This window comes from Heterocephalus glaber, unplaced genomic scaffold, assembly GCF_053883595.1.
Source record: "Heterocephalus glaber isolate CG9 unplaced genomic scaffold, H.glaber_assembly_v1.0 deba00000594, whole genome shotgun sequence".
In the NCBI taxonomy this organism is placed as follows: Eukaryota; Metazoa; Chordata; class Mammalia; order Rodentia; family Bathyergidae; genus Heterocephalus; species Heterocephalus glaber.
The window spans coordinates 17,941,630-17,959,058 of record NW_028258151.1 but is presented as its reverse complement, the minus strand read 5'-3'; the positions used below and the strand labels follow the sequence as shown (position 1 = coordinate 17,959,058).

The 17,429-nt window shown below is 50.6% G+C and overlaps 1 protein-coding gene and 1 long non-coding RNA gene across 3 annotated transcripts in view; one reads left to right on the top strand and one right to left on the bottom strand.

Moving 5' to 3' along the window:
- Positions 1-1,809: 1,809 nt before the first annotated feature.
- LOC147829524 (uncharacterized) lies at positions 1,810-4,025 on the bottom strand. The gene is made up of 2 exons (XR_015448944.1): positions 3,760-4,025; positions 1,810-2,867 (listed from the first exon to the last, which is right to left on the bottom strand). It is a non-coding gene; the product is annotated as an uncharacterized LOC147829524 (long non-coding RNA).
- Positions 4,026-4,103: 78 nt separating this feature from the next.
- The window catches only part of Cpt1a (carnitine palmitoyltransferase 1A), a 52,374-nt gene continuing 39,048 nt past the window's right edge, over positions 4,104-17,429 (top strand). Inside the window, exons 1-2 of one of the 2 annotated variants that reach the window (XM_004852182.3) lie at positions 4,104-4,240; positions 17,103-17,256. In XM_004852182.3, the coding sequence (XP_004852239.1) occupies positions 17,116-17,256 (141 nt within the window). In that variant the 5' untranslated portion in view covers positions 4,104-4,240; positions 17,103-17,115. Of the gene's footprint in view, positions 4,241-7,395; positions 7,760-17,102; positions 17,257-17,429 lie in introns of those variants that run through there. The other variant, XM_004852183.4, reaches the window with a different exon arrangement.

Here is a 17,429-nt window from a genome sequence, read left to right as displayed (position 1 = left end):
GTAGTCAGGATGCTGGGAGTGTAGGACACAGCGCAGGCCTGGCTGTGAAGGGGCCGAGGAATGGCCCAGCAAGGACACACACTCTCTCGCCTCCTGGGTGTAAACCCAGCCAGGGCTCACAGGTTACCAGGTCACAGGGCAAACCTGTTGGGCTAAACACACAGCTTGTTCCGAGGGCCTTTCCCATGTGCAACTCTGGCTGTCTTAGATTTGCTTTCCTTACATCACCTCTTTGTCCTTGTCAACCCCAATGATGCTGGCGGGGCAAATATCACCTCTGCTATTTACTCAAAGCTCTTAGAGGGAGCAAGGGGTCAAGTTCAGGGGACTCCAGGCTTTGGGGAGGGGAGGGAAGTGCAGTGCCCTGAGATTACAACATGGTGTTCTATGGGAGAGGGAGCTGAGTTCCAATAGACCTTACACACTTTGGATCAGAGCCTTCTGGGAGCTGGCAGCTGGAGAGATAGTGGGGCTCAGCTGTCCTCTGGGCAGGCCATTGACTTTCCACACTTTGTGTCATCTATTCAAGTGGGACCGTGGTGTCATGGCTCCCTTTCTTTTTTTTCTTTTTTTTGTTTTCAGTTTATGTTTGCAGTTACCTTCTTATTTAAAAAAAAACACAAAACTTGGGGCTGAGGATGTAGCACACCGGTAGAGCACTTGCCTTAGCATGTGCAAGGCCCTGGGTTTTGGATTCCATCCCCATCACTGCCAAAACAAACAAACAAACAAAGCCCCCAAAAAACAAACACCCTCCCTTAAAAAACAGAACAACTAATCCACACACACATACAAATTATATTTTAGAGATCTGTACTCAAGAATTGGTAGACATAAGCCAGGCATGTGCAGCCCATCTCTAAGCCCAGCTACTCAGGAGTCTGAGGATTCCGGAATCAGAAGTTTAAGGTGGGGCAACTTAGCTGGACCCTGTTTCAAAGTTAAAAAAAAGGGGGGTCAAGACAGAGCTGGGGGCATAGCCTCTCAGTGGTAGAGTACTTACCTAGCATTGGAGAAGCTCTGCACCCAATCCCCAATGGAAAAGAAAGAATTGCTAGACAAAAGAGACAAAGACAGGAACCCTGAGCTTACTTTACTTTAAAGTCATCAGCAGGAGGCTGGGCACAGTGGTGCAAGAGGTGTAGGCCTGTAGCCTCAGGTACCTGCAAAGCTGAGATAGGAGGATCTCCTTAGTGCAGGAGTTCGAGGCCAGCCTGGGCAACACAGTGAGACCCTGACTCAAATAATAAACACAATTAAAATAGAATAATCTGGGCTCAGTGATACACATCTGTCATCCTAGCTACTTGAGAGGCTGAGGCAGGAGGGTTACAAGTTTGAGCCCAGCCTGGGCAACTTAGTAACATAGCAAAAAATTTTAAAAAGTGTATGTGTGGTGCAGGGCTCAGGATGTAGTTCCATGTGAAGGCCTTGGGTCCAATCACCCAAAAATAAATTTTAAAAAAATTTAGAAAATATAAAAAGGTCTGGGGATATAGCTCGGTATGAGGCCCTGGGTTGAATCTTCAGTACCACAAAAGATAAATAAAATAAGATAATCAGTTGCAGTGGGGGAAGAGTGGGCCAGAGCACAAATATACACTCCTGGCCCTTGCTTGATAATTGCTGAGTTGGCATTTAGGTTGTATGTATTGTCCTTTATTATATTATTCTCATTAATTTTTAAAGGTTCAAATTTTTCATTAAAAGGTATTTTTAGAATTAAAAAAAGAAACCTCAGTGATAAAAAACATTACGTGCATTTTAAAAAGTTTTCTTATTCTTGAAAAAGTTTCTATAGTAAGCAGCTGCTACATTATATTTTATTAAAACTGGGAAAGAAGGCTGGGGATTTAGCTCAGTGGTTCTGGAGCCTGCCTTGAAAGCCCAAGGTCCCGAGTTTGATCCCCGGAACAAACAAACAAACAAACAAACAAAAAACAACTGGGAAAGGAAAAAAAAAACAGGAAAGAATTTGAAGACTAAAAAGCCAACAGAGCTTGAGAAAGATTATTCCAGTTTCTGAGTTGGGTACTGGGATATTTTTGGCCCCAGGGGATTTAAGATCAGGCCTGGAACTAGCTCCCCAGGGGTCTGGCTCTCGCCTTTTATTAATAGACACTCCTGGGAGCTGCAGTTCCCGAAGCAGAGGCACCGGGTAGACCCCAAGAGGGGAACGAGGCCCCGTAGCTCGGCGCGAACTACGCAGCGGAGGCACAGGTGAGCGAGGCTCCCGCGCTCCTGGGTCCCTCCCCCACCCCGCCTGCAGGTGGCTCGGAGGCGGCGCGCAGGGAGCAGCTCCCGGTCAAGGCCGCCGAGCCTTCGCAACAGACAGGGCGCAGGGCCAATCCGAGAGGGACGCACAACAGGGCACTGATTAAACAAGGAAGTGACCTTGGGGCGGGGACCTGCCCGCGCTGGGGTTCCAGGGAGAGCAGGGAAGGGCGTGAGGTGAGCATGACAGTCCAGCCTCCGTGGCGCAAGCCAGAAAGGCCCATGAGCAGGGACAGGCGGGGAGGCGACGCGCGAGTGCCCAGGGCAGGTGTAGGAAGCCGGCGTCTCGAAGTTGTGCCTTGGCGTCCTGGCCCACACCACCTGCCTCGTAGGGCACGAGATGGGCGGGGCCAAGCAAGAGCCAGCGTGGGGTGAGACCATCAACTTCAGTCCTTAAAGAAGGGCGCCTAAAAACTAGGAGAGGTTCTTCCCGTCCCTCCCCGATTTCAGGATTGACAGATTCAAAGAATCAATAACTGGAGGCAAGGCTCACGCGTGGGACGGGGGTGGAACATAGCAGTATTTCCGCATGGTAGGTTGGCAGGTGGCACCAAAAGGGCACGTGCCTGACTGCTTCACTTCTAGGATCCGTTCTGCAGGAGAAACAGGCACTCGGTTAAGGGTGTCCACGGCCAGTGCCCCTTTTATTATGCCTTCAGTGATGCAAAGGGAGCCCCTAGTGTCCTGTGAGGCCGGTTGAACATCACAGCAAATCGTCAAAGGAAATACTGTGCAGCCTGCTGAAAGACGCTGGTGGTCCCCGGGTCCCCACGGTGAACTACGCCCAGGGCATAATCAAGGGTGACAAACAGATCCCGCTCTTCTTTACTTAAAACCATGGGGAGGGGCAGTGAGGATGGAAGCAGTGCTTAACTGCTGCAGTGGCCTGGCCGGAGCGAGATCAAGAGGGAGCTTTCATTTTCTCTTTTAAAGCCTTCTGCTGGAGCAATCAAATAATGCAGAAAGAGGGAGGCAAAAAAGGGGTTTCCATAAACAGAAGTGATTGACCGCTAAGGGTGCCAAGTCTTGTTCACAGAATTAATGCATTTATGGAGCAACCGCTGGATGCAGCTATCCAGCTTGAGAGTGAAAGCAGGCGAGTAAAGATGGGAAGGTGGCTCACCCAGGGACTGGCCGGTCTGCTCTCTCCCCATCCCTATCCCTCACTCGCGTTGGGCTCCAGTCCCCCTTCCTGGCACCTATTATGTTCTTGACGCCAGAGTCCTGTTCTTTTTAAATTTTATTTTTTAAGTGCTGGGATCGAACCCAGAGCCTCGAATATGCTAAGCATGCGCTCTATCACCAAGCCACAGTCCAGTCTCTTAATATTTTACCAGATGTCCCCAAAGCCCCTCAAAGGAGGCATTTTTATTCCAGTTAGCTGAGAAGGCGCCCCTAAGCGTATTAGCCCCGTCAGCCTCTCTGCCTCCAATTACAGCTGTCACTCGGGGGACAAGATCCGATTTGGGGCGTGGGCACACTTACCATTCTTAGCTGTGTGATCTCCCTCAAGTTAGTCATCCTTTCCCCCACGGGGTTCCTCGTCTGTAAAGGTGGGGGTGGAGCATGAGCAGCATCAGCCTGCCCTATAAGCGCAGCATAGATCAGGCACGTTGCTAAGTGCTTTTATGGGCATAGCCCTGATGAGTTGGCCCATTTTACAGATGGAGAAGGAGAGGAATCTCGTCCTAGATCCCATCTAGGCAAAGGCTGCGTTGGCAGTCAAAATAGCGAACCTCAGTTTCCTCACCTGACCCCGCCCCGTCCAGGCCCCGCCCCATCCAGGCCCCGCCCCCAGTCGCTTACCGGGAGTTGCCTGCTAGCTCCCGCCGCAGCCCGACGCGCCTCAGCCAATCGGTGGCGACCGGCGTCGGTGCGCTCCAGCCTCGCCCGCGGCCCTCCCGCCCCCGGCGCTCGCCCAGCGCTAGCTCATTCTGCTGCCGCCGAACCGCCGTCCGCCTACTCGGTAAGGCCCGGCCGGGGCCGCGCGTGGGGAGGGCGCCTTGCGAGCTGCGCGGGCCAGGCGGGGGCCCGCGAAGCTTCTGGGAGCCCGGCGCGGTCCCCGGGTACTGGCCGTCCGGTCGGGCGCAGGGGACCCCAGCGCTACCCTCGGATAGCGGGGCTCGCGGGGAGCCCGGAGCTACGCGGGGAAGGACCTGGCTTCCGCGGAAGGATGCTCCGTCCTCGGACTTGGCCGGACGTCCCCCTCGGGGGGAGGGAGACAGTGGGTTGAGGGCTGTTATCTCCCTTCCCGATTCCTCCTGCCCGCCGCGAGTGGACTGGGTCTGGGGTCTGCCCGGGGCTGTCTGCGCGGGGGCAAGGCTCGATCCGCCGCTGGAGAGATGCTCGGGCCTCCGCTCCGGGCCAGTAGGGCACCGTTTCATTTCTCCACCCTCACTGCGTTCCACCTCCTGCGAGTGCATTGAGTCTGGGTCCGCCCAAGGGTCGTCAGCCCGTGGGCTGGAACAGTGCGTCGAAGGAGGGATGCTCCACTTCTGGACGTGGCCGGGCGCGGCCCCCGCAGCCCCCTCCCCAGTCCGCCCCCACAGTGCAGCCTGCGGGACACGCCCTTGGCGCGATGCGACCGGTGTGGGGTTGTGTGTGTGTGTGTTTGTGGGGGGGGAGGGGTCGGGGCCCTGCATGTGAACGCCCCCTTCCTCAGCTTCGCGGGTGGGGGGGTCAAGGGCAGGTGGGTGCCGGAGAGGCTGCCCAGGGTCGCGCCAGGCCGGCTGGAGCGGGGGTGTCACATGACCAGGCCTCGGCGAACTCGGCTCGCGAGCCCGAAGGCGCGGTCCTGCCTGGGGACAGCCTTTGAGCCGCACTGCCACCGAGAGAAGCCGGCAGCCGCTTCCCTTGGCTTTGTTCTGGAAGGCAATGGCTCAGTGTCTTTATAAAGGAAATCGCTGTCTGCCTTTCGTCAGAGCTGGAGGAAGGCGAGGGCTGATCTGGCTTTTTTTTTTTTAACTTCAAGAATTAAAAGTTAGCCGGGCATGGTGTCACATGCCTGTAATCCTAGCACTCGGGAGACTGAAGCAGGAGGACTGCCACGAGTTCGAGGCCAGCCTGGGCTTCATAGTGAGTTCAAGGCCAGGCTGAATTACATAGTGAGACCCTGTCTCACAAAATAAAAAAATAAAAGTAAGAGAATTAAAAGTTAGAATTACCAAGTTACATACAGAACAAACCTAATATTCCCAATTCGAGGGCAGACTTTCAGTTCCTTTCTGCTTCATATAGTAAAATATTCCAGGGTAGAGTTTAGTACAAAACGTAATTCTTTAAGGTACTGAATAAAGCAAATCAGTTTAACCTTTGGAAATGTGTATTTTGTTACACCATTTTCTTGAACAGGCATCTGGTTTCTTGCCATTCCAGATATTCAAGCATGCTGTTTATTTCCGCCAAAACCACAGACCAAAGGAATAAAAAAGGGCCGAAGCACTGGCCTTTTATTTGTGCCAGCAAGCACTTCCCCTCCCCCCTTTCCAAAGTATTTAAGGTGACGCTGGCCCAGCTGAGGAAGCCACAGACGTGGGCATTAGTGCCAGTGAGGATACTGTAGCCCAGGAGAGTGTCTAGTTTTAAACTGGCTCAGAGTTGGTTCTTCGGGCTGGTTTTGCCTCCGTACCCAGAGGCAGTGGGCTCTTTTCCTCGTGTAAATTACTGATTTCCTTTGCACGAAGCATTTGTAGGCTTGACCTTGCTCTTGAATTCCATCTCACAGTGGCTGGTCCCAGACAAGGTCAGGTTTAGGAGTGCACATAACTTTGTGGTCAAGTGGCATAATCTGGGATCCTACATCTTGTCCTAGAAACAAGCCGCCTAATCTAGAGATGGAGTTGAACTGTCGTCTCTACCGCCGCCACTGCATGTTTAGCGCTGGCCCGGGGCCAGTGAGTGACCTTAGAGCCCTCGGGCCTGGGTCTCCCGGGAGTCGTGCGGCGCTGGCCTGTGCTTGCCCAACCTTGGCCCCGCTTGCCCATTCATAAAAACACCGTTAATTTTTACTTAGGCTTCGCAGTAAACCCCTTTCAGAGGCGCCCTGGGCTCGCGTAGGCGCAGTGCCTGGTTGCAGTTTAGATGCGGCGTCTGTCATCGGACAGACTTAACTTGTAACAGTCCCCAAGACTGAGCACCGCTGGGCTCGTCCTTCCTACGGAGAGGTACCCTGCATTTCGTCCGCAGTCGCAAGGGTGGCAGCGGCGCCGCGCGCCAGCTCGCTTCAGAAAGTCTCTGTGGGCACGGCCGGTGGAACAGGATCTGGGCGCCCGGGACGAGCCAGCGCGGAGGCGGGGCTCCCTGTAACCTTTCCCCTACTTTTCTCAGCCGTCACGTGACGCCCGCCCGAGGCTGGGGGGAAGGGGCGGGGCACGCGCGGAAGCTGCTGTTGCGGTTCCAGGACGCGCTCCAAACTCTTAGATGAAAGCGCTGCCTGGGTCTTAGGGCGATGGGAAGGTGGTGGCGGTGGGAGGTGAAAACAGCCCAGCCCAGGGCTCCTTCAGCCCTTTGTCGTTTGGACTTTTTCGTTCGTATGGAAGAAGTGTTTAGTTACTGTGCGTTATTATTGGCAGACCAGAGTCCTGTGGCTGGTGGAAACCAGAACTTGAATTCTAGAATTGGTGCTTTAAGAATAAAATAGAGGTTCACAATGGGAATAGTTAAAGTGTGTGTAAGAGATTTTCAGCCGCCTGTTGTCCCAGTTACTTGAGAGGCTATGGCAGGAGGATCTCAGGAGTTCAGGGCCAGCCTGCACAATACTGTACAGCAAGATCCCTCCAATCCCCTTACCCCCGAAAACGGGAGGGGGTTGGTGTGGTTCAGTAGTAGAGTGCGTGCTTAGCATGCGCAAGACTGAAAAAAATAGGTTATCTCACCCTTAAATGGAAGCCTTAGTTGTCTCAGGATCTTGTATGCCAGTCTTGAGGTTTACTTGGAAGGACTTCTTTGTTTCAAAAATTAGCAGTACAGGCACACCGTACAAAGTTAAAAAGGTGTAAATGGAAACAGTGCAGAGTGGCCTCTTTCCTCCATCCCTCCGGTGGAGGCCACCTATTAACAGTTCCTTTGACTTTTAAATAGTTTAGACTGTGCAGGAATTTTCTTTTCATCCATTGCCTGACACAAGTAAGGAATACGTTCTGCTTGTTGATTTCAACTATTTGTTGTTTTTTGTAACCTTCAACTTTTACCTCATGCAAATATTGAGTGGACATTGGCTCCCCACAGGCCCTGAATGAGACTACCGTGCCCTGATTGGGTAACAGGTGGCAGCGCCAGTTCTGAGAAATGTCCACCTTTTTCTTTCTTTTTGTGTGGGTTCTGACGTCCAGGAATGTTTTTGAAAGTTAATCATGAAAGAAATTATGCTGCAGTGTGAGGTGCCCCCGTCCAGGGTAGTCTTTACCTTAGAAAGTTGGAAAAGGGGAGAGCTGATTCTCTATTCCCTGAAGATCATCAGCTAATCACTGGACCAGGAGCTTTTCAGGTAAAGGAAAGGAATATTTTATACTCTCGGATGGGGTTGGTTTGTAGCACTTGTCTCAGGGATCTCAGGGTCTTCTAGATTCTTCCTGTCCCCTAACTTAACCACATGTAGTACGGTTGGGGCTAAGGCCCGCTACTTCTGCTTCCCAAGTTGCTGGTAAACTTGCCTTTCTCACTGTCTCTGTGACCTCAGCGGGCATGCAGATTACTTGTTGGAGGAAGGACAGTATATTAAGGCTCCTTTTCTCCCCTGGATTGCTGCAGCCTACTGACATCAAGGGGCCCTTTGAGGAGGATGGTTAGTTCTGTTTGCCCTACAGGAAGTTCACAGAGGGAAGCAAAGAGCAGAGGAAGCGGCTGGGTCCCTCCGCTCAATGCTGCTCCTTAATGCTTTTACTGCAGTCAGGACTCTGCACCTGAAACCAGCTCCTTCCTCCTTTACACCACAGCCCTTAACTCCCTGCAGTGATCTCTTCTGCTCCCACTGTACTGGCTTCCTCTGGAGTCCCGTGGCTCTTGGCCATGTCATATTCCCCTCCTGGGGAGTAAATGTTACAAGGCCAGGGACGTTGGATAACTCTCTTTAGGATTCCTTTCCCCCAGATTAAACAGGTAATGCATTTTGTATTAAAATGAAATTGCCTTGCTTGTAAGAAGTGATCATATGCTGTAACTCAAAAGTTGGCTTTTAATGAAATGATCCTTATTTGTAAATCCATTCAAGCTTAATTTTCCAAGTGTCAGCATCTTTAGTGCCCTGAGAGTGTTTTGCTAACCAGGGATTGGTGTCTTTGTATTGTGTCAGAGTTGCACTGGAAAGAATTGAACAGATTGTTGAATGTTAAGTGTCAAAGTCAGAAGAAAGGCCAGAGTATCAAGTGCTGGCATTGAGATCTGGCGTGAAGGAGGGGGTGGACAGAACAGGGACACAACACCCAAGCTGTGGAGGACTTGTGCTGTAAGGACATGGGTCCAGCTGGAAAAGTACAGTGTGTGTTCGTGCATTAAAGCCCTAAGGTATTACAGCACAGGGATGGCTGCTCTGCTCTCCTTCAGTTTATGTGAGGTGGGGCCCTGTGAGGGCTCGTGTGCCAGGAAACAATGTATGAGAACAGATGACATTTGGACAAGGTCTGATGTATGGATAAATGGCAAAGCTGGTCATATTAACCACTGTAGGAAATTTACTATGTGGCCAATTTAAATAAGGCAGTGATTAAGTGCTCTGTCATAATTCAAGACACACCTTTCATGATGGAAGTTCCTTGGTATGGTTTGGATGTCGTCTGTCCCGCCAAAACTCACAGTGAAATTTGACTGTCAATGTGACAGTGTCAGGAGGTGAGGTCTTCAATGGTGTGATGTCTGTCTCTTGAGGCTGGATTAGTTCTCACAGGAGTGGTTGTTATAATAAAGTGGGCCAGCTCATTTGTCACCTCCCTCTCTTCTGCACATTGGGGCCAGGGCCAGTCTTGGACACACTTACACCATGTGGTGCCATCCTGTGATGCAACGTGAGGCCCTTGCCAGATGAGGCCATCTTGGACTTGCTGCCCTTAGAAACATGAGCCAAATAAACCTCTTTATAAATTATCCTGTTGCAGGTATTCTGTTACAGCAACAGCAAGCAAACTGAAATAGATTTTCACCTTTTTTTTTTTTTTTTCTGGTACCGGGGATTGAACTTGGGTCCTTGCGCTTGCGCAGTAGGTGGCAAAACCACTGAGCTAAATCCCCAGCCCGATTTTCACCTTTTTTGTACTTGACACCCACCCAAAAACATAAGCAGAGTCTTAGGTCTCAAATTGCTGGCTATAATTACCCTACTCTCTCCTCTCCATTTCTCTCTCTCCTTCCCTCCCTGCCTTCCTTTGCACTGCTGGGGATTGAGCCCAGGGGCTCATCATGCTGGGCAAGTGCTCATGCATCTAATTTATCCCGAGTCCTTTTTAAATTTTGAGACAGGGTCTCACTAAATTGCCCAGGCTGGCCTGGAACTTTTGACCCTCTGCCTCAGCCTCCCAAGTAGCTGAGATCACAGGTGTGCACCACCTGGCCTTCGGCATTCTTGTTTCTAAGGTGCTTCCATCAGCTTCTGGAAATCATATTTATATTTATATGTGTACTTGCTTACTGAAAAGGCACCAGAGCACTGTCAGAGAGAAGCCCCCCTGGGGTGAATGATGCTGCTGCTTATGAGTGCAGAAGGTGTATGTCCACACATGTCAGCTGGAGGGGGGCTGCTGCTTTATTTTTCTTAATATTGCCAATTTTTACCTGAAACTACCTTCAGAAAAGTCATGACCTTTACCACAAATGCATGCCAATTCTAGGGAAACCTTTGGGCTGGTGCTGCCCTTCTAGAACCTTCCCAGTACTTTCCTGGAAGGTCTTTGAGTGGCAGTGAAGAGGCCAGCCAGAGTCACCACGCTTGGAAGTAATGCATGGCCCTAATGTGGTTTCCCCAAACTGGGCCGTGCTGGAAGCTGGAGCCAGCCTTGTCTAGCAGAGCAGAACCCTCCCTCGCAGAATAGCGGGGAAGAATGTGCTGTGTAGATAACTGCCGACCTTTCACCAGAGACCCCCACCTGCAGTCTCCTAGAGGCCTTCGAGGCAAGGCCCAGGTGTCTTTCAGGCTCCCGCCTTCTCCCCAGGGAGGGACACCAGCTGTGTTCCTGAACCCCTGCCTGGTATTCACACCAAGCTAGGCCATCACTTCCTACAGGTAACCTTTCCTCAGGGATTTCCAACACAGTTGTTTACCATTAGCCAAGATAGGTGACTGGTGACAGAATTTTAATAGAAGGCAGAACTTGCTCCCATGAGCTTGTGAATTATGCAATTCCAGGGGGGAGACAGGAGCATAGGAGTAATTTTAGAGTTGGCATTGATCATGTGTGCAGTTACTGTAGTTTCACTGCTGGCTGCCATCACTTCATTTTGGTTACAACAGTGATCTAATTTTACACATGTTGTAACTTCAGGAATCTTAAGTAGGCCATTCTGTGTAGTATCCCCTACTTAACCATGGCAGGTAAGGATAAGCCTTTTGGAGTTGGACCTGGAGATGATTCCCCACTTGTTGGTTTGCTGGCTGTGACCTTGGCTTCTCACATCGGAGTCTTGGGTTTTTGCATGGTAGTGGGGTCAGCATAATACCCATTTGCTAGAGTTCTAGTGGGAATTAAATGAGTAGATGCAGGTCAAATACATTAATAAAAATATAGGACATTGTCCACATAAGGCAAGTAGTTTGGTAAAAGGAATATTCTGTATTGTCACTGTAAAAAACACAAAAAATGAATCTGTGTGTCATATGTACATATATGTATAAATATCCATCTCTCGGTCTCTGCCAGTCCTCTTGTCTCCTTATCTGTTGACTATAGGCTATGTTGAAACACTTCCACCAGCCCCAAATGTATTTACATAATTCAGCTGCCTTAAGACTATTTTTTTAGAAGCCCATCATCACATAGCAAGTTTTATTCTTTGATTTATGTGATGGAGGCAGTGGTTTCCATATCTCTGTTTCCTGGTGCATGTTTTGAATTCTGGCAGCATACTCTGTCTCATGCCGACCTTTGTCCTACTTTCCTAGCCAGCTGCCTGGCTCAACCAGAGGACCTTAAAGGAGGGCAGGAGGCTGTTCGGAAAGCATTAGACTTCTGGAGGGACGCCCGGGGGTGGTCAGGTGACAACTTGGCCAGTTACAGGACTCATGGGCTACCAGCCTCCAAGGTGAAGAGATTTGGGTGCAAAACTTGTTTATGGAGAAAGGGAACCAAATGAACTGAGAATTTGGGGGAGCCTTGAGCAAAGTTACTAAAGCAAAACAATTTTACTAAAATCTAATGAGTTACAGTCTGCGGGGATCCTCATTACTTGGTTTTCAGAATTAAGCAACGGCAAGTGAAAGGTCCCGAGTTCGATCCCCGGTACCCCCACACCCCCCTCCACAAAAAAAGAATTAAGCCAAGGATCCATGTTCTTGAGAAGCTTACAATTTATTTGGGAGATTACGTAACTTGGAAGTGGAAGTTCTTTGCCAGCAAGGCCAGGTAAGATCGCTAAGTGTGCCTCACAGATTTCCTGTGGGAATGTGGATTTGGAGATTCAGAGGCCAACCAGAGCAGGTGCCTAAGAGAGGGGAGCTTTCAACCAAATGTGAGAGAACAAGGGACAGAGAGCAGCAAACGGCCCAGCGGTGCCGGCCATGGTGGGGTTCTGGGAGAGCCAATTTGGGAACATGTAGAGAATACTGTGGAAAGTGTGAACTGTAGACCAGGAATGGGCATTTAAAAAATTGTGATAGGGCCAGTGATTTAGCTCAGTGATTACGCTGCCTGTCTCCAAAGCGCAAGGACCCAAGTTCGATCCCCAGTACCAAAAACAAAAAAACCCCAAAAAAATGAAAACCAAAAATTGTGATAAATAGGTTGTGGTTCTCAGCTTAGGTGTCTTATTCTGTACCATGGTGGTGTTCCCGGAGCAGATTAGCATAAGGTGCTTAAGCATGGTGAATCCCTCTCCTCTAGCAGCGTTGTTGGAACTCATAAAGCAGCACCTCACATGACATCTCTGCTCAGCCAGCGTGGACAGGTACCTGGGGTAGGTTGCAGGCAAGGAGTTTTGCAGAGGCTCCTGTCAGGTGGCACTCTGGGTGGGTGATTGCCACACACATAGCCACTCAGGACTGGCATCTGTCCAGGGCAGAGGTGAAAGCCGGGCCCAGGCTTTTGGGCACTTTTAGGAAATGGCTCTGTACCATCCATGAAAGTGAACATGTCTGCAGCCCCACAGGGATACTGGACCACGCGGACAGAGGGTTTTCTAGCTCTGGAGTTGGCTGTATTTCTGGACATCTCCCAAATAGCTGGTGGGTTACTGCTACCTCTGGATTTGCCCTAAGGCAGCCTGAGGGCACAGGGCAAGAAATGGCCTTGCAGGGCCGGGGATTTAGCTCAGTGGTTTTGCCGCCTGCTGCACAAGCGCAAGGACCTGAGTTCGATCCCTGGTACCAAAAAAAAAAAAAAAAAGAAAGAAATGGCCTTGCATCAGAAAGAGTCCTTGAGTGGACACTCCCATGCCACCTGTCTAGACTCACCTTCAGGGAGGAGCAGCCAGCCCATTTGCACAGAGGATGTGTTCACTATTACTCTGCTCCTCTGGTTTGGGATTCTAGCTCAAAGGCTAGAATAATGCTGGACTAGTTGCTCAGTATTTGAGGGAATGAGGGAATGACAGGGGAGGTTAAGCCATCTTCTCACCTGTCTCCATATAATTCTTCTCAGTTTTTCTTCCCTCTTCTCTTTTCTGCTTTCCTTCGAAGTATGTGTTCTCCCGCAGCCATCCTTGAACAGGTGCACACTCTGCCATACATTTGGAACCCTGCGGTCATGCTGTGTAGACCTGGTCCCCAGGGACACTGCTGCTCTCCATCCCCTGTTCATTGTATCTCAGAACCAGAGGGGCTGCAAATAGGCCAGCCCTGGGGTGACATAGACTAGCAGAGCTTAGCAGGGCTCTTGGGAAATCTCAGTGGTGGAGAGTTGGGAGGAGCAGTGAGGGCCGGGCTGTGCCCAGGTGGGATGGGCATGGGGTGAAGCAGCACCCACAGGCAGTGCCTCTGTCTAAATTCAGCACAGGTTAGCGGAAGCAAGTCAGGGCAGGTCTAGTCCTCTCATGCCCCAGCAAAGCAGGTAGCGGCCTTGGGCCAAGTAGGAGAAAAGGTGGAGGGGAGGGCAGGGTCATGTGAGAAGGCAGAAGATTAATTTTCAGTCTGTGGAGTTTTGGAATAGTGAAGACGTCCTTAAAATGTAGGGTCACGTGCACAGGTGGAACTTAGGACTCCCAGTACAGGGGGTCAGAGAGGAGCAACCCACCCAGTGCACCTAGTGCAGAAGCTGGGTGCCAGGGCCAAAGGGCCTCAGATGGTGACCTTAGGAAGAAGCAGGAAGTGGAGCTGATCCAAGAAACCAGTGGTTTAGTGGGCACCATAGCGAGTTATGGCAGAGCCCTCTGTTGGTGGCTCCTTGCTGTAGCTTTGGAAAGTATAGGGGATAAGGAAGACACACTGGGTTCTGCAGCCCAGCCTGCCCAGTCCCCACGAAGCTGCCTCCCTGGTGTGGTCTGTGTGCACACGGGGGCAGCTCTCCTAGGTAGCCCCTGGCCTTCCAGCCCACCAGCGTGGGCTACAGCCAGTGACCTGGAGTTGCTGATGTTTACTTTGGTTATCTGATTTGTTTTGGGGCTGCTGATTCGTTTGCTTTGAGGAAAAGATTTGCTTTCCGTATTTTACAGAGAGCCACCCGAGGGCACAGGTTGGCTTTCTCTTGGCAGGGATGCACCAGAGCCCGGAACAGGCTGACTATCATCTTTTCCAAGGCTTTCAAATGCTGGTCTGGGACCCCTCTGCCCTCCTAGGCTTGGGAAGCAAGGGACATAGGTGGCTTTATGTGATTATCTTTCCTGTATTTGAGGAAGTCCCTTAGCCTTAGCCATACTGGCAAACCCTTGGCTCAGGGTCAGGAATGAGGGAAGGGCTTGCCCTCCTGCCCCACCCTAAGGGTCACTTTGATTTTGCAAAGCCACGATGGCTGCGTCATCAGTCACTGGGGTTGTTGTACTGGGTGACTTGGAGGTAGCAGAGCTGTGAACACATCTGTCCAGGTGAAAGGTAGGAGCTGCAGGTGGCAGGTGGAAGTCCCCACCAGATGAGGGGTATGGCCTCCTGCCCAAGAAGAGTGTGGGAGGCCAGCAGGGAGGCAGGGAGCAGCCTGCAGCCTGGCTTTTCCTTTTTTGTTGTTTTTACAGTGGGTGTAATTGGGTGGGTCAAGGGGCTGGTGACTGGTCACTGTTCGTGATTGGTCAATGGTTCCATGCTGTGGGCTGCATGGACAAAGGCTGGGGCATTTGGGTGTACATAGATCCCTCTCCACACGTCCTGGTCCCCTTGATTTTATCTTTCTTGTCTCTGGCTGTGTTATTCAGCTCCTGATGCTTCCCCTGTGGAGCACTGCTAGGCAGATGTGTGTGCCTTTCTTGGGAACTCAAGCACCTGGACCACATAGAGCCAGCCTGGGGGCTTAGCTTTGAAAAGCCATTCCACCTTGAGTGTGCCCCCAGAAGCCTCCTATGCACGTGAGGGATCTAGCACCTCCTATGACACACAGATGCTGAAGCACCCTTAGAGACATTCTGTGAAGAGATGAGAGATCTGAGGGCACAGCAGAGACCTGCAGAGTGGACCCACATGTGGCCATTGGGTCGTCCAACATCACAGTTCTCAGCACCTCTGTCTGACCCTCCCCACACCAGATCTCAAACACAATGAAATTGCATTGTAAATATTTCACTATGTGTTAACGAAGAGTAAGAGGTCTTTTTAAAAAAAATCACACTGTCAAATGATGCCTAAACAATACTTAGCTCATTTCTTTTTTTCTTTTGGTACCAGGGATCGAGCTCAGGTCCTTGTGCTTGTGCAGCAGGCATCAAAACCACTGAGCTAAATCCCCAGCCCACTTAGCTTATTTCTGTATTGGTGTAAGGTAACTCTGTTTTTGAATGAATCCTTAGTATGAACTGTGATCAGGACAGGAAGAAAAGAGAAGCAGCTTATCCATCCTGTCCTGGACCTGCTGCAAATCTAGGAAGACTCTCCATTGTAGGCCCAGTTAGAACGCTTTGTAATTATTCTAAAACTGCCAAAATGAGGAAATCCAGTGGGTGTGGTGGTGTGTACCTGTAATTCCAGCACTCTGGGAGGCTGAGGCAGGAGGACTTTAAGTTTAAGGCCAGCCTGGGCAATTTAGCAAGATCTTATCTCAAAATAAAAAGGTCTGAGGGCATACCTTAGTGGGAAAGATCTTGTCTACCATGTGTGAGGCCCTAGGTTCAATCCCCAGCACCTTAAAAAAACCCCAACTCTTCCTTAAATTTAAGTAGGACATTTTACTCTTGGAAAGGACAGTGAATATTCCCAGCCTGTGACTCACTGGAGCTGAGGTTTGGTTTCTGAGCAGATGAAGCATGTGTCCCTATGATCATTGACTGCAAACACTGTGCCATCTGCTGTGTCAATAATCCTTTTGAGTTCAGTCGTATTCATTTCTTTGCCACTAAGAATGCGGGGAGCCTCATGTGTGTTGAGACCTGGGGGAGTATTCGGGCCCCTTGGGTAGCTTTTTTTTTTGAAGCAGGGTCTTGCTATGTGGTTCAGGCTGGCCTTGAACTTACCATGTAGCCCAGGCTGACCTCAAACCTGTGGCAATCTGGCTGCCTCAGCCTCCCGAGAGCTGGGATCACAGGCATGCGGCACCACGTCTGGGTCCTTTGGGTAGATTTTTGAGAAACAGATTCAGAGCTGTTTGCTTTGATGCTGTCCTCAACGCTGTACATTTATCTGTAGCAAGCATCTGTGGTCATCTTTCAAAGATGGGATCCATGTCTTCAAAATCAACCAGCCCATAGGAGTCTGCTAAGTATTAAGAAGTGGGGAAAAAAAAGAAATGGGGTGCAATTTCACCAATTTGTTCTTTGTGAAGTTAGAGCAGAGCTTGAAGGTTCTGTGTGCCAGTTCCCAGCTGGGCACCCACGCCCCCTCCCCTCATTCCTGGAGATCCCACCTGCCCTTGGATCTCTACCTAGATATCCTGGCTACCTTTCATTTCACATATGGGAGTGCAGACTTGAACCCTCAGCTCCCAGTCCAGCCTGACTCCTGGCCACACCGAGACTCTTTCCCATCAGGAAATGGCTCTGCCAAACAGATGGTTCTGGCCAGAGGCCCAAGGGACCATGTCATCAGCTTGCCCAGACCAGGTGCTTCTAAAACACTTCAGGGGGCTTGAGACCACTTCAGCTTCAGATGCTGCTGGTCAGGAGGAGCACTCGGTTCCCCTGCACATTTCATTGGCTGTCCCTGGTGCAATCCAGAAGCCCAGGAAGGTTTCTCAGATCAGCCCGCAACAGTGCCAGAGGCACGGGCATTTGGCTTTGGCGCCCAGTCCCTGCCTGGAGGTGTGGGGCTGCTGGGGATGTGCCTGCGGATGCTCAGGGTTTCTTCTGCGCCATCCTCTGATGGCTGGTGGTGAGAAAGAGATTTATCTCTGCAGTGGTGGTCCCTAAACAGCCGTCAGCTCCCTGTACCTGCTAGGTGGGCTTGGAATGCTGGTGGGGGCATGCTTTGGGGATGGTCAGGGCATGGGGGTGTTAATGGAAATATAAAATCTGTTACAGAAGGAGGAAAAGCTTCTATTCAGGATGATCTACACTTCTAGGAGGAATTTTCCTAGTACCTGGGAAAATGACCCACTGCATTCTGTTTCCTTGTTTTCTAGGTAACTGCTAGAGATGGCAGAAGCTCACCAAGCTGTGGCCTTTCAGTTCACTGTCACTCCGGACGGGATCGACCTCCGGCTGAGCCATGAAGCCCTCAAACAGATCTGTCTCTCGGGCCTTCATTCCTGGAAAAAGAAGTTCATCCGATTTAAGGTTCTCCACTATTTGTCTTAATCTCTACAGTGTTCACTTGGACATCTAAGAATGAGGAGTTAGTGTTTTAGATCAGAAATGCCATGGATTTTGTGCTTCTGTGGTACCTAAGGCTCACGAGCACTTTCAGATATACATTGGCTACTGAATTCTGGTGAATTCTGAAAGGCAGG